Genomic DNA, 15,908 nt, shown 5'->3' with positions numbered 1-15,908 from the left:
AGTGAAGTTTTAATTATGGCTTCTTCCTAGAAAAACCTAAGAAAATTCATTAAATTAATATAAAAACCTTCAAATGATAGCCAGGTCCAAGAATAATATTTTTAAGAATCAACTTTTTCACATGGCATCAATACCTAGTTAGAATGTTGTTGTTGAGTCACTAAGTCGTGTCCGATTCTTTGCGACCCCATGGACTGCAGCATACCAGGCTTCCCTGTCCTTTATCTCCCAGAGTTGCTCAAATTTATGTCCATTGAGTTGGTGATGTTATCTAACCATCTCATCCTCTGTCGCTCTCTTCTCATTTTGCCTTCAATCTTTCCCAGCATCAGGGTCTTTTCCAAAGAAATGGCTCTTCGCATCAGGTGGCCAAAGTATTGAAGCTTCAGCTTCAGCATCAGTCCTTCCAATGAATATTCAGGGTTGATTTCCTTTGGGATTGACTGGTTTGATCCCCTTGCAGTCCAAAGGACTCTCAAGAGTCTTCTCCAGCACAATTTGAAAGCGTCACTTCTTTGGGGCTCAGCCTTCTTTATGGTCCAAATCTCACATCAGTAAATGACTACTAGAAAAACAATAGCTTTGACTAGATGGACCTTTGTTGGCCATGTGATGTCTCTGCTTTTTAATACGCTGTCTAGGTTTTTCCTTCCAAGGAGTAAGAGTCTCTTAATTTTATGGCTGCAGTCACCATTCGCAGTAATTTTGGAGCCCAAGAAGAAAGAAAATCTGTCGCTGTTTCCACTTTTTCCGCATCTATTTGTCATGAAGTGATGGGACCAGATGCCATGATATTCATTATTTGAATGTTGAATTCAAAAAAGCCAACTTTTTCACTCCCCTCTTTCACCGTTAAGAGGCTTTTTAGCTCCTCTTCACTTTCTGCCATTAGAGTGGTATTGTCTACACATCTGAAGTTGCTGATATTTTTCCTGGCAATCTTGATTCCAGCTTGTGAATTATCCAGTGCAGTATTTCACATGATGTACTTGGCATAGAAGTTAAATAAATAGGGTGATACATACAACCTTGTACTCCTTTCCCAATTCTGAACCAGTTGTTCCATACATGGTTCTAATTGTTGCCTCTGATCCACATACAGGTTTCTCAGGAGACAGGCAAGGTGGTCTGGTAGTCTCATCTCTTTAAGAATTTTCCACAGTTTGCTGTGATCCACACAGTCAAAGGCTTTTGTGTAGTCAGTGAAGCAGAAGCAGATGTTTTTCTGGAATTCTCGTGCTTTCTCTGTGATCCAACAGATGTTGGCAATTTGATCTCTGGTTTCTCTGCCTTTTATAAAACCAGCTTGTATATCTGGAAATTCTCTGTTCATGTACTGCTGAAGCCTAGCTTGAAGATTTTGAGTATAACCTTACTATAATGTATCATGGGCGAAATCTTGATTAACAGCAGTAATAGCAACTTACTTTTTTTTAAGATTTTTTTTTTGATGTGGACTAGTTTTTAAAGTCTTTATTGAATTTGTTACCATATTGTTTCTGTTATGTTTTGGTTTTTTGGCCTCGTGGTATGTGGGATCTTAGCTTCCTGATCAGGAACTGAACCTGCACTCCCTGGGCTGGAAGGTGAAGTCTTAACCACTGGACTGTCGAGGAAGTCCTGACATCAACCCATTTTAAAAGTACCCAAGTATGGACTTGTTTCACTAGACACATGATCAAATTTATTTTATTACGAGGATTATGTCGCTTCCTTACATGTGACAGCCTTGTCTGCTTTAGGAAGAAAATGAATACGTTGAGGAGGGTGCTTGCTCTTGGGCAGCTCCATGCTGACAGGGAAGGTGAGCTGGATCCTGAGCCAGATGACCTTTCTGGGTCATTCTTGGGGAGTTGGGAAGAAACTCTGGGAAATGTGGCATGAAGAACGGCCACGAGAGGAGGATGGAGAGGAACTGTGGAGGCTGCACTCAGTGGGACCCTTCCAAAAGTTTAAACCAAGAGGCCTTGCCATCTTGGGGTGTGCTGGAATGAGGGGGCAGATACTGTCACATCTCCCCTCCTCTTACAAGGTACTGCCCTGATCTGTTGTGCTGGTGTCTTCTTCTGCTCCACTTCCTTCCCTAAATCACTCTGTGCCCTGCGGGGAAGGCTGACTTGCATAGTTGCAACAGGATCCCTTGTCCTCTGGCTTCTGATGGGGTTCAGCAATGGGCGGACACCCGAGGGAGGGGGAGGAAATGCCTGCTCCATGCAGCAGTGCCCTTGGCTTCTGGAAACCACCTCACCATTTTGTGCCAAGAGGTGTTAACAGCCCTGTGTTAACAGCTCGTGCCCTGTACTCTTCCTCCGGTTTCTTACATACTGCTCACACCTTTATCAATAGTTCCTTTATGAAGCCTTCCTCAAATTATCCTGATTTGGGTGGGCCACCTGGGTCTTGACCTCCTGCTGGGTCTTGACCAACATGAATGCCTCCATGACTCCTCCCTAAAACTGTGGCTCACATCTCCAGTCAAGGTCAGTGGGAGATTGTCCAGGGAAGACAGCCCTCAGGAAGGGGACCTGGAGAGGTTCTGGCTGAGATGAGGTTTCCACCTGTGAACCATCAGGCAGGGAAGTGTCAATCAGCAGGCAACATCCCCAATATGAAACCAATGTGCTGAGTTAACCACCTGTGCCCCCAAGCACAAGGAGAAAGGACCCTGACCCAACTGGGTACAGAGACGGTGGTAGAAAGATTCCACTCTCTCTAGTAGGGGCAGAGGGAAGACGGTGCACTGAGGGTGACTTTTTCCTGTGTATATTTCCAGGTTTGGGGGGAATACACAAAGTTATTTTTCACAATAATAAAACAATAAATTTCATTTAGGAGAAATGAAAGAGTGGGTGGAGCTGGGGGCAGGGGTGTTAGGAAGCTTCCCCATGTGAAGGCTCCTGCCTTATCCTTGCCTTACCCTTACCAGCCTCACTTCCTGAGAACCTAACCTGACCTTGGACTCGGTATATGCCCTCTCTGTGCACCCTTTTGCTGTGGGCCAGTGAGAGAAGCAGGTGGAGGGCGCTGTGCAGACTGTCACACAAAGGGCAGGAGGGCTGTGTCCATTACTTTTATGATCCCTGTTGCTCCTTGGACCTGTCAGACCCCACCCAGGTGCCTGCCTTGTCAGTCTGATCTGACACTGAACCTAGTTCACTCGGGCCACCCACAGTGTCTACCTTCAAGGAGCACTCCTGCTTGGTTGGCTCCATCCCTGAGGAGCACAAATCCTGCCCAGCTGCCTTGTGCCAGGGAAAGCCCAGACCTGGCCTCTGGCTTGGCTCTGATCTGACTTGCCGTGTGACCCCGGGCTTATATTGCTTTCCGGGCCCACTGCCCTCTGTGTACAAAATGAAAGTCTGCTGGACTGGGGAAAGGAATTTCCCTAGGAATGATTCTGCAGCTTTCCCTTTCCCTCGCCTGGCAAAACTCACAATGCAGCTGGGAGAAAGGGAGAGAGGACCAGGCCTCTGGTCCCTTTGAGAAATACAGTGCCTTCTGTGGGAATGTGTGGGTTTGACTCCCACCAGCCAGGGTTAAAGGAAAACCATTCAATCAAATGAAAGAAAATAAAATGTCTTCTATGGATTTTGTGTGAAGGCCATCAGTGTTGCTGGCGGGTTTAACTTTCTTCCCAAGGTGCAGCTGAAACAGACCCAGGCCGAACCCTGAAGGAGGGGGCAAGTTCCAGGGAAAGCTGGCACCCAGCCTGGCTCAATTAATGTTTCCTCAGTAGAGTCCAGGATGTTCACAGGACAGAAGAAGGGAGCATGAGATAACGAGATCAGTGGGTGACCTTGAAGGTCTCTCCAGTCACTGAGGCTGGGTGGCCACGGTTCTATGCCTGGGAACTATCCCAGGCAGTATAGCTGGGAGGGCAAGGCCAACAGCTCTGGGTGCCATTCCGGCCTGGCAGCCTAGGCTCCAAACCTGACCTGCCTTATGCTTCCTCTCACCAACCCTTCCCAAGTCATTAACTCCACTGTACTACCACTGGGACAGACCCAGGGCTAATGAAGCCCTGCACAGCCTTCTGTCTGCTCCTTATTAGATTTTCTCTCCCACTCCTCACACTTCCCACGGCACACTGCCTTGTACAATTAGGTGACCTACATCTGTTTTGTACAGGCTAACCACAGCTGAGGGCAAGACCACTCACCTCTTGGTTGGCAAACTTTCTTACTAGAAATGAATGTTCCAGGGTTTGTACTGAAGACACCCTAATGTCTGTGACTAATGCCACTAGTGACATTATGACAAGCTCACAGACTCTGAGATGTGAGCCTTGCATATGTTTGTGGCAAAAAGACCATCCCTTCTAACCACCCTATTCTTGAGCAAACATCTAGTCTAGGCTGGAGGAGGTGAAGAGGCCTTTGCATTGGATATGGGATGGACGTTTTAAAATAACCAGGTCAGAGGCCTGAGGAATGAAGCAGGGCTGTTTAAGTAACTGGAGGAAAGCACTAAAGTTATGAAATCAGACACTTGCTATTATGGGGTTTCACTACCTTGTTAGTGAACTAGATGCAGTTCATGGGATCACAACGAGTCAGATACAACTTAGCAACTGAACAATCACCTAGTTAGAAACACCTATCACAGCTGGAGGTAGTTAAACAAAACTTTCCATATCTATACTCTAACAAGTTGAGACTGCCCCAAACTGACTTTATCTTAAGATGAATGCTGTTGGCGGCCTTGGCCGACTTACTCTTGCCCTCTTGCTCCTCAGATTGGTTGGGGCAGCAGTGTGTTGCCTCTGACTAGCCAACCAGCTACGGCCATCCTGCTCCCCTTGGCCAACTGTCTAGTGTTGGCCAATACTACCCAGTCCTGGGCAAGGAGATGCCCAGGACAACTGTTGAGGGATTTCTGAGAAACATTTTTTTATTCATAAGATACAATGGCAGCAAAGAAGTTACCATGACTCTAGTGCCCTTTCTTCCTACTCAGAATGCTGTGCCTGAAGCTGGGCTTGTCACCACCACCAGGAGACCATGATGGAACTGTGGTCTCTTTACCATGAACATCCAATGAGGATCTGGTGGCATGAATGACACACATTTGCTGTCCCTGGTTTACAGTAAATGATGACTTATGAGAGACCAACAATTTAGTGTCACCCTGTGACAATTGAGCCTTAAGCCTGGATCCTCTGTCCTGGAGCCCTTGGGAAGACCCCTGACAGAGCTGGTTGTGGAGTGAGGATTCCAGGAGATAAGAAGAATCCTTCCCAAGTTCTCCTACTTCTTTTTGCCCTGATTAAAAATGTTTACATTCATCACAGTCTCTCCTCTCCATTGCCATTTTTGCTCTGAAGATGATTTACTTTATTACCAGTCACTTTGAATAACTCCTTTGTTTAATAGGTCTCTCGTACAAAGCACCCTGTTGGCTGTCCTTGGGCTCTGGTGGCTAATGGTTTGACAGTTCCAGGTGGGCACCTGGCCTGAGGGTGAGGCACTGTTGTGTGCTCCCAGACTGACTAACGGCCAGTTAGAGAGACGTATACTCCCCAGAGGACACATCTAGCAGCAGCCTTCTTCTAGGAACTGAGTCATTTCCTGTGAGAAATCCATTCTGTCTGGTTTAAGTGGGGCTGAAGCTCCCCTGACTTTCCTTCTCTGCCAGAGGTGGGCATATGACCCAGGCCAGGCCTATGACCCTCTTAGGGTCCACTCCTGCCCAATTACTTCCCGTAGGCCAGACAGAAGGTTATTTCCTCTGTTTTCCTAGTGTCTTAGTTTCATTACCCATGACCTTATGGGAGCCTCTGAACCTTTCTCTGGAGTCCACATTTCACGTAGTTATCTCATCTGCTAAGTTGTCCACCTCCCCCAGAACCGCTTTCTCCAGACTTCCAGGTCCTCCCTGCCTCTAGCTCCTGGCAGAATTACAGAAGGGCAGGGCCCACATTTCTCTCTTTCGCCTGTGCCCCCTGTCTCCCGCAGAGCCTCTACTAGCCTGATACACTTGGACAGAGCTAACCAGCAGGGGCTCTGTCCTGCTCCGAGGCCACTAACAGCTGGTCCCCAAGGCAGCCTGGCTGTGCTCACCACAGCCACTGGCTAGTGAGGAGTGCCATCTCCTGAACTGACTGGACCTGGGCTTGTTTCGCCTGTGACTACCTATGGTCAGAGTTCTCAAGACTGTGATTCTGTTCTTGGAGCAGGACCAACCTTTAGGTCTTTTCTTCCCTTGATATTGCCCCCTCTATCAAACCCAAGCACCTCTCTTATTTCTCATTTCCTTCCTAGACCAAAAACTTCTACTGCCTTTTTAATAAGAAATTTAGTCATTCCTGGCTATTGCCCTATCCTGATGAGAAAGGGCCTCTGCAGTAGACTCTCTCATTGTTCAAAATACTCATGGTCTGCCCCAGCTTCTTCCCTTCTTCCCCGCAACACACAGATACACACACATACACAAGAGGACGGTATGTTCCTCGCTACCTTTTGGAGTCAGGGGCGGCCACGTGACTTGCTTGGACGTTAGCCGTAGGCAGAAATGACAGCGTCATTTCTGAGCAGAGACCTAACCACCAGTTGTGGTTTCCTTCATCTCCTTCTTCCCTTTGTGAGGACACTGCGTGGGTCCTGGAGTGAAGACAACAATGAGAAAAAGCAGAGCAGACATGTGACGGGAGCAAGATGGAGGTTTGGGGCCTTAGCCTCAGCCGACTGATAGAACCTCTCAGGCCCTGATCAGCTGGCCCTCTGTCTTCACAGTGCAAAGTTCTCTCTGTTCTAGGATATACCATAGGGCTGAAGTATCGGGATGAACCAGCGGGGAGAAGAACTGCCTAACCTACTCCTGGTCTTGGAGTGCCTGAAGCTCTCAGTCCTGAAGAAGCCGGGGTCTTTGTCCTTGACCCTTCTGCCAAGAACATGCCAGGGTCTGTTCTGACCAGCTCTGTCCCAGCTGCTCTGATTTCCCACTTTTGAAGTAATCACACTCCCATGACTTCTTAGTCAGAGCAAAGGACATGGCTCTCTGAAGAGTGATCAGTGGTTTCATTCTAAATGTGTGCTTTGCTTAGAAATACACATAATCATATAAAATTATTTTATTAAAATAGAAAAGCTTTCCAGTATATTGCATTGAAGAGATTTATAGCAATTGCAACAAACATGCTACATCAGCACTGAGAAATTCTGAAAGCTTTAAGTGCCCACTTTTAAACAACATTTTGGTATAATAAGCATAACCCTATATCTTTCAGAGGGTACATATATATAACACTGAGAAAAACACTTCATGTAAATTCTAAGTTTAGGTGCATATAAACAAGAAGTATTACACTGAATAGCTTATTTAAAACTGTGAAACACATTCAAAGTATTCAATTTCTTAGACAACATGCAAACATTTTAATACTTAGATTGACACTTTTAAATATATAAACCACACTTCTTTATAAATCTGTATCAAAAAAGAAAAACAGAACACTTACCTACATTGTGCATATCACAAAAAACAAATGGGTCTTCATGAACGGAAAGTACTGGGTTAACACACATGATTGTCATTTTACAAATATGGCTATTCACCTTCTTCATAATAAAATAGAAAAATCATGTATTATTTACATGAACTACTAATTATTTCACTTTTTGGCAATTACATAAGTAGCAGCAATTGGTTTAAAGGTTAATGTTTAAAAACTCAACATTTAACTTGGATGATACCAAAAGATATTCATCTGTTAATATAAAAAATGCATAATACAAGATGCTTTGATGCAATATAACTTCTCCCTTTCACAGAAGTCACAGACACACTTTAAGAACCACTGAGACTATCACTTAGGTACAATATATCATGTGAGAGTGCCATTTACTTAGCCTGCTTTTGCTTACTTAACACATTAAATGGATTCTGAATTAGATTTCTATAAATTAAATTTGCCTGATGACTTATATGAATTCCAAAGACGCCTTATCTTTTTCTCATACTCTAATAACAGTGGCTCTTCACTGTGACTCGTCACTTTTAGACAGAGTAGGGAATTATCTGTAAACAAACACACACGCACTAGGGGCACCCTAATACTGAAAGAACTCTGAAATGAAGTTTCTGTGATACGAAGTCCATAGTTAAAGTGAGCCGTCTTTCTAAAAAGTGATCATCTCATTTATCAATGATATATAATTTGTTTTGGGTGGGGGCAAAATGTAAATTGTAAGGCAGTCAGTGATCCACCAGAAGGAAACATCCTCTTTTCCTTAGTATTTGGAAGAATATATTGTAACACTTGTAGAAACAAGGCAAAACCCTTACTAATACTGGTAATTAAGAAAAATACTGTATGGTGAACAGAGGTTAGAGATGACAAGTGCTTTACCTTGGTCACTATTCAACTACAAACCAGCAGTCCTATATGTTTTTTCCAAAGTAAGAAAATTAGATCAAGGACTATTTTGCAGTTTTCATGGGCATCAGTTGTGTCTCCAGACCCTGTGGAAGGTGAGGCCCAGGCTGAGGAGGAAGAGGCAGGAGTGATGGGGAGGCCGGGCCCTGGGGGCAGCTGAGGGCATGCTGCTGGAGACCTGCACCTGGGAGATGACCAGGGCAGACAGAGGGACGTGGGCTGCCAGAGTGGGGCTGTCAGAGTTGATAAGAGATTCGATCTTCTCTGCTTCCTTATTGCAGGCCTCAATCTGGGAGAGGATAATCAGATCCTTTTAATATAAGTCACAGAACCCACGAAAAAGTCGTCACACAAATTCCACATATATCCCAACACACGGAATACGTCTTCTCTTTATCCTTTTTTTTTTTAGCAAAGTAATATTCTAATAAAGTCTTAATTTATTACACAAATAATAACAGCATCAATGGAAATCAAATTTAAAAAAAAGCCATGACCCACACAAGCCACTGCCCTTTCTTTCCCCACAATCCTGTTCACCCCTTCTTCACGTTTAGACATTATCTTTTCACGCTTAAACACAGTCACAGGGATTGGCTTCTCCACGGCCACCTACACATCAGGAGAAGAGGAGAGCGCTGAGACAGAATGAGCTTCCTCATGTGGCAGCTTAGAAACCACTGTATTCACTCCTGTCACTGGGACCTCCCTACGTTGATGCTGAAATTTGTGCCTCCTGAGTGAGTTTCACCTCTAGATTATGAAGAAGAAAACTCGGGGCCCATCAGATCAGTTCTGGTGGGCTCCTCCTCCCCAGTAGAAGCACAGCCCTTGGGAGACTGGAGTCCACCTGGCCTTGTCACTGAGTGGCTGGTGTCTGTCCCTGCCCTCCCTGGGCCTCAAGCGCCTCATCTGGAAGATGAGCAGACACCTTTCATGTCTGCACCTTCTGAGTCACAGCACCTGCACCTCACCCCCTCCCGCTCCCCTGCATTCTGTTGGAAGCCACTCCCCTGGAGCAGCTCTGTCCTCAGAGCTGCCGTGCTTTCCTCCCTTCCGCCCGCCCAATTCAGCATGACAGGATGGCTGCACGACACGTGCTGACCTCACCTGTAAAGCCTTTGGATAATGGTCCACAGGAATGATAAGGATCACAATTTCTGACTCAATGCTGAAGTACCCAAACACATCACACTGTGGGACAGACACATGCATGCGGATCTTCTGAAGTATTTCCAGAACTGTGATTGGCTTTTTGTTTGTAACCTAGAAAGAGAAAACAATTCTATTACCTGAAAAAAGAATTCCTTACTACTGCCTAAGCTGCCTTGTTACCTTGCTTAAAACAAGAAGGCTCTTTTAATCCTAAGTGTGGGGCAGGGCCTTGCTGGATGAATTCTAAATATCCACAGAACCCATTCCAGTAGGGTTTTTTCTGACTGCTGAGTTTTCTGGCTGACATAAACACTCTCACCAGGAGTACTTTTTAAGGGAAAGTTCTGAGTTGGACGCCATGGGGAAATAATTAAAGCCTTCCTGTAAAAATACAGTTGTTTTCATTGAAATGGGTGTAATTTTTTTAGGTGGTGGCAGGTGTTGGTTGCTACCCTTCTGCAATCTCATCTTCACAAGAGTGAGCAGCAAAAGTAATGGTACAAAAAAGGAAAAGGGGTAAAACCATCATGGGAAGATGGTCGATTCTGGACATACCCCCAGAGGAATGGGACCACCTGAGGGCGGGCAACCTTGAAACTATCTGGGAGTCTACCAGCTGCTGGCTGCCTGGCTCTGGCTCCAGCCCTCACTCTGCTCACTATGCTGGCAGGAGACCTTTTTTAAGCAAGTGCAGGCTACCTGGTTGCAGAGTAAGGTCACTGCACAGCCAGGCTCTACAGGGAAGGAACACAGGACGGGGAGGCAGATGGCCTGATCTCAAAGCCTCCTGGTTGGGAGCTACTGTACGGCCTTGGGCAAGATGTTCCCGTGCAAATTAGTTTCTTCATCTATGAAAGGGATGACACATTCTGTCTGTATGATTACTGACAAGCTTATTAATAAGGTTTCAATAGTACATGGCACATAAAGCAACTTACCTTAGCAATAGTATCCAGTTTTTCTTTGTCAAACAAAACTCTTAACATTCCAGCACATAATGGGCAACAAGCACCTGTATAACAGAAACCATTCTGTTTGTGTTCAGAATTAGAAATAAAGAAAATTCAAAATAGTTGGTGAAATTTCCAGCCCTTCATTTTGTGCTGGGAAAGTTACCGAAGTCCTTCCTGATGACTGCACTTTCAGATATGTTCCCTGATCAACCTGGAGTCTAATGATCTATACATTTACCAAAATCCTTCCTCCATTCCTGCTTTCCTCCTGTACCACTTCTCAGGCGGGGCAGCTGTGGCTTCATACAGCACAGGGAGAGCTGGCCTTTCCCGAGACACGGGGCCTAGACCCTGCCCTACTCAGAACTGTGTCATCCCAGGCAAGTGTTTCCTGTCAGCAAAACACAGGAGCAAGTGTTTCAGAGATTCCATGGGTGTTTGATTCAAACTGAATTTTAAAAGTTATTTAAACTGTTAAAAAAACAATAATAACATGTCAGACCATGGTCTCCAGGAGGAAGGAGGCTATGTTAGCTCACTGCTGTGCCCCCAGCATCTAGACACTTGTCTAGGACACAGTAGATGCTCAAGAAACATTTGCTGAGTTCCTGGACAGAGGAATGAACTTGTTAGACTCCAGGTAATCTGTTCTGTGCAGACTTGGGATAAAGCCTCTTCTGCTACCTCTGCTTAACTGAAGAGTATGAAACTGAAAGGTAAGCTGTTTGAAAACTGTTACTGCTTATAATAGCCTGTTTGAAACAAGACTTCTTGATTATATGCAACCGAAACAATTAAATTAGATGCTAAGGCCAGTCTAAGGCAACAACTATCTTGTTTTTCTCAATTTAAAATGTTTGTGTTCATCAAAAATACTTCAATTGTTCATTAATGTCCAATTCTTTATTAATTAACTTTATAACAGGCAAACATTATGCCTTTGAACTAATAACCATAATTCTAGCAGTTAAATATTGCTGTTTATCTATTGGTGCTTGAGGTAAGACTGAAATAAGTTTTCCATATTGTTTTAAAACCACTAGACTAGATGTCTAAGATAGATCCACTACTTTTTAAGGTCGGCCCAGAGAAATGCATCCAATCAGCATTAGGTGGAGTCAAGACTTTCTGAGAAGTTTAAACACACTTAAGTCAGCTTTATTTTTAGTGACTCACTCTCTGAAGACAGATAAGTAAATCCGCCCAATCCCGCCCCTGCCCCATCCCCAGCACTGCCAGCCTACCGGGTGGGATGATGGGTTTGCACTCAGTCGCCGAGAGTGAAGGACACTTCACAGCAGCACACTCAGCCACAGAACTGTACTCGGAGAGGACCCCGACAGCCTGGCAGGGCCCATAGTAATCGACAGCTACCCGGTCCGAGTAGGCAGCACACACGCTGCTATAGGTCTCCCCGTTGTGCCCACAGACAAGCTCCGGGGCCCTGCAAAAAGGCTGAGGGCAAGAAAGCATACTTAGCTGTAAATTTCTATGGGGCACTTTTCCTAACCAAGAATAGGTCTCCCTACTTTCAAGAAGGAGAAAAGACAGTATAAATTCTTGGACACTCTAAACAGGGCGTGGGGTTAGGGGCAACAGGACCATCTCAAGACTGACTTGAAGAGACTACTTTTCTCAGCCTCTCAGGGACCTGGGTGATCATTCTCTGAGAATGGATATGAGATAAAAAGCCTTCCTTCCTCCCGACTTCCATTATTCCAGAAGAGCCTGTTAGAAGAGAACAAGACCAATCTTGATGCAAATTCAGAGGCCTTATCATTTCACACTGGTTCATGGGGTTGCAGAGTCAGACACGACTTAGTGACTGAACAACAATAGGATAGAGAGGGAAGACAGGAGAGATGAGGAGAGCAGATGGACTTTGCATCCATGAAGAACATGTAAGAGAAAACCTGAAGCCAGGAAGAGGGACCAACAAGAGGGAATTCAGAGTAAAGGTATCAGTGCACTTAAAACATAAGCTCTGAGGGGAAACAAGCCCAGGGAGATAAGCTGAAGGGACTTTCCTTCAGTGAAAACCAGGAAATGAGAAGCCAGCATGTCAGGTGTCAGCCGGCTGTGGGCAGGGATTGCTGGTCCAAGGCTGGGCTTCCTCCAGGCAGACGGCCCAGCACACAGATCACTGGTGTGTATGGAAGGTCTCAGTGGGGTTGTCCTCAAGGTTATTTTTTGACATGAATACCAATTTCACAACCCCCAAAGACTAAAGTAAACTGATGTAAGACATTAAGTTTTAAGATAAAATAAATTATATATATTAGGTGGGAAGGGGTGAGAGGTGAGAGGGAGGTTCAAGAGAGACAGGACATATGTATACCCATGGCTGATTCATGTCGATGTATGGCAGAAACCAATACAACAGTGTAAAGCAATTATCCTTCAATTAAAAATAAATACAGAAAAAATTATAGAGGACAAAGCCTAATTTTGTAAATTATACTAAGTAAATATAAAATTCTAAATAAATCTAAAAAATATATCCAAAAAAAAAGACATTAAGTTTTAGAGAAGTTTTCAGGACCTTGGGTGGAACTTCAGTGGAAAGAGTGGGGTAAAAGCTCTTTTCTTGGTTGTTTTCCCTCATATTCTTCCTGGGCTGTTTTCTTTCTTTTTTTTATTATTTTTGTTTGTGCGGTTTTCTAACGAAACAGTTCTGGGCCCACAGAACTAGGGGAAGTGAAGATGCTGCTGACTCATGCCAAGGGTGCAAGGCTTTAAATTCTTTTCTAGTGGTTGGTGTCAAGAAGCCTCTCTTTTTGCTCTGTACACTAGAGGTGCAAAGGGTCATGAGCAAGGGGGCCCTCCAGTGTTAGGAGGAAAAGCTAGCCTCGGATGGTTCATTTTTGATAGAGCACTGAGTGCTTTAGATTTGATGGGATTCACAGAAGACCCTCAATGGGGGTCTCACTGCTGATTACATGTAAAAGATCATAAGCTGATTTGATGCTCAGTGTACTTGGGCTTGTCAGGCCAACAGTGGTACCTGGCACGGGCCTTTGTATAAGAGGCTTTTCCCTCTCTGGTACAAAGTGCAGAGATTGCTGTGCTCCATGTGGTTTGTATCACAAACAGGATCTCGGACCTGGTCACAGGTGAGCTGTCTTGGCAAACACGCATATTGGCTACATCCAAATTTATCAAATGTCGTCAGGCAGACTTGTGGTTTGGGTATGCATCTGAAAAACACAAATGCAGCACCATGAATCAATGTTGTAAGAGACTACAGTGGGGCTGGCAGGCAGTGGTGGGGCACAGGAGGCTGACGAGAAAGTAAGAGCGCAGTCAGAAACAGTCCCTGTGCCTGAGAGCTTATGGAGACTGGGGAGTCGAGCATGCATGTAAAGCAGGCCCTCAGGCAGAAAACCACATGCCAAATGCTCATGAGAATGAGTCATTCTGACTGGGGAGCCTGGAGAAAGCGCATGGAGGAGGTGGAGCCTGGAGGATGAAGGCCTGCCAGTCAGAGGGAGTAGCAGAGCAAGCGTGTGATGCCCCAGACCCTGTGGTGCTGGGGGAGAGGGCAGGGGGCCCTGAGGGCAGAAGCGAAGGGTGCTCAGGGTGGAAGAGGCATGATACGAGACCACCAGACAGGTCAGGGTCCAGTGCTGGAGGCGTTCTTATCAATAATAAATGAGGCATTTTTCAGGGACTTAATTATCAGCTTGGCTAATGTGAGTCTATCTTAAGAGAACACTTCACAGCATGCACTGAAAATTTCAGGCTTCTGTGTTTATAAGGCTGAGGACCTGATGCTGGCTGGTTGTGAATCACTGAGAGAATGCCATACCATGAAGCTGGGTTTTCCTAGTAATACCCGGATCTGGCTTCGTTCTCAATCTCTGAACTTCAGAGGGGTTAGGGAGGATGGTTCTTTTCTTTTTTAGACTATTTTGCCTCTCTCATTTCTATAAAGGGTATTTATAATTTTCTATAAGAAGACAAGACCTAAGAAAATGTTTAACTTTTACTGGGTATTTAAAATAATAGGATAAAAAAAATAAAATAATAGGATACACAAATATTTACCTATAACATAAAAGGAGAAGAATATATTAGCTAACATCACATAATTTCAAAGGAAATTACTTCTTTTTACACGAAATTACCACCACCATCACTACTACCACCTATGGCTACCTTTTCTGATGAGATTTAAAATCAGGATGTATGTAAAGACAAATTAAGAAAACAATCCAATTTACAAGCACAAATAACTAAGGAAAATTATAAGACACTGATAGTTTATAAGACACTATAAATTTACAAGCACAAATAACTAAGGAAAACTATAAGACACTGATAAAATAAACTGAAGACAATACAAACAGGTGGAAGGATATACTATGCTCATGGATTAGAAGAACTATTGTTAAAAATGACAGTTACCCAAGGTAATCTATAGATCCAATGCACTCCCTATCAAATACAAATAGCATTTTTCATAGAACTGGAACAAATAATTATAAAATTTGTATGGAAACACAAAAGTTCCTGAATAGCCAAAACAATCTTGAGAAAGAACAGAGCCCTCCCTGATTTTAGACTATACTACATAGCTATAGCCATCAAACCATATGGTACTAGCACAAAAACAGACACATAGATCAATGAACAAAACAGAGAGTCCAGAAATAAACCCACATTTATATGGGCAAATAATCTATGACAAAGGAGGCAAGAATATACAATAGGTAAGAGATAGTCTGCTCAATAAATTGTGTTGGGAAAACTGGACAACTACATGTAAAAGAACCAAACTGGACCACTTTCTCACCCCATCAGTTCAGTTCAGTTCAGTTCAGTCACTCAGTCATGTCTGACTCTTTGCAACCCCATGAATCGCAGCACATCAGGCCTCCCTGTCCTTCACCAACTCCCGGAGTTCACCCAAACTCATGTCCATTGAGTCGGTGATGCCATCCAACCATCTCATCCTCTGTCGTCCCCTTGTCCTCCTGCCCCCAATCCCTCCCAGCATCAGAGTCTTTTCCAATGAGTCAACTCTTCACATGAGGTGGCCAAAGTACTGGAGTTTCACCTTTAGCATCATCTCACACCATACACAAATATAAATTCAAAATGGATTGATGACTTAAATGTAAAACCTGAAACCATAAAACTTCTAGAAGAAAACACAGGCAGTATGCTCCCTGACATTAGTCTTAGTAATATTTTTTAGGTATGTCTCCTCAGGCAAGGGAAACAAGAGCAAATATAAACAAACGTAAAGCTTTTACACAGCAGAGAAAACCATCAACAAAATGAAAAGGCTGCCTACTGAATGGGAGAATATATTTGCAAAAGATATATGTGATAAGGGGTTAATATTCTAAATATGCAAAGAACTCAAAGAACTCACTATCAAAACAAACAAGCAAACAAATAAACAAAAAAAAAACCCTAAC

The 15,908-nt window shown here is 44.2% G+C and overlaps 1 protein-coding gene across 4 annotated transcripts in view; it reads right to left on the bottom strand.

Moving 5' to 3' along the window:
* Positions 1–7,054: 7,054 nt before the first annotated feature.
* Positions 7,055–15,908, bottom strand: part of RECK (reversion inducing cysteine rich protein with kazal motifs) — an 83,790-nt gene continuing 74,936 nt past the window's right edge. For 3 of the 4 annotated variants that reach the window (XM_025281713.3, XM_006073594.4, XM_025281714.3), the window contains 5 exons: positions 13,487–13,679; positions 11,727–11,937; positions 10,468–10,541; positions 9,485–9,640; positions 7,055–8,663 (listed from right to left, as the gene is read on the bottom strand). In XM_025281713.3, the coding sequence (XP_025137498.2) occupies positions 8,442–8,663; positions 9,485–9,640; positions 10,468–10,541; positions 11,727–11,937; positions 13,487–13,679 (856 nt within the window). In that variant the 3' untranslated portion in view covers positions 7,055–8,441. The remainder of the gene's footprint in view (positions 8,664–9,484; positions 9,641–10,467; positions 10,542–11,726; positions 11,938–13,486; positions 13,680–15,908) is intronic. The other variant, XM_025281712.3, reaches the window with a different exon arrangement.

This window comes from Bubalus bubalis, chromosome 3 (genome assembly GCF_019923935.1).
Source record: "Bubalus bubalis isolate 160015118507 breed Murrah chromosome 3, NDDB_SH_1, whole genome shotgun sequence".
NCBI classification, from domain to species: Eukaryota; Metazoa; Chordata; class Mammalia; order Artiodactyla; family Bovidae; genus Bubalus; species Bubalus bubalis.
The sequence above is the reverse complement of the archived record's forward strand: the minus strand, read 5'-3'. Positions and strand labels throughout refer to the sequence as shown.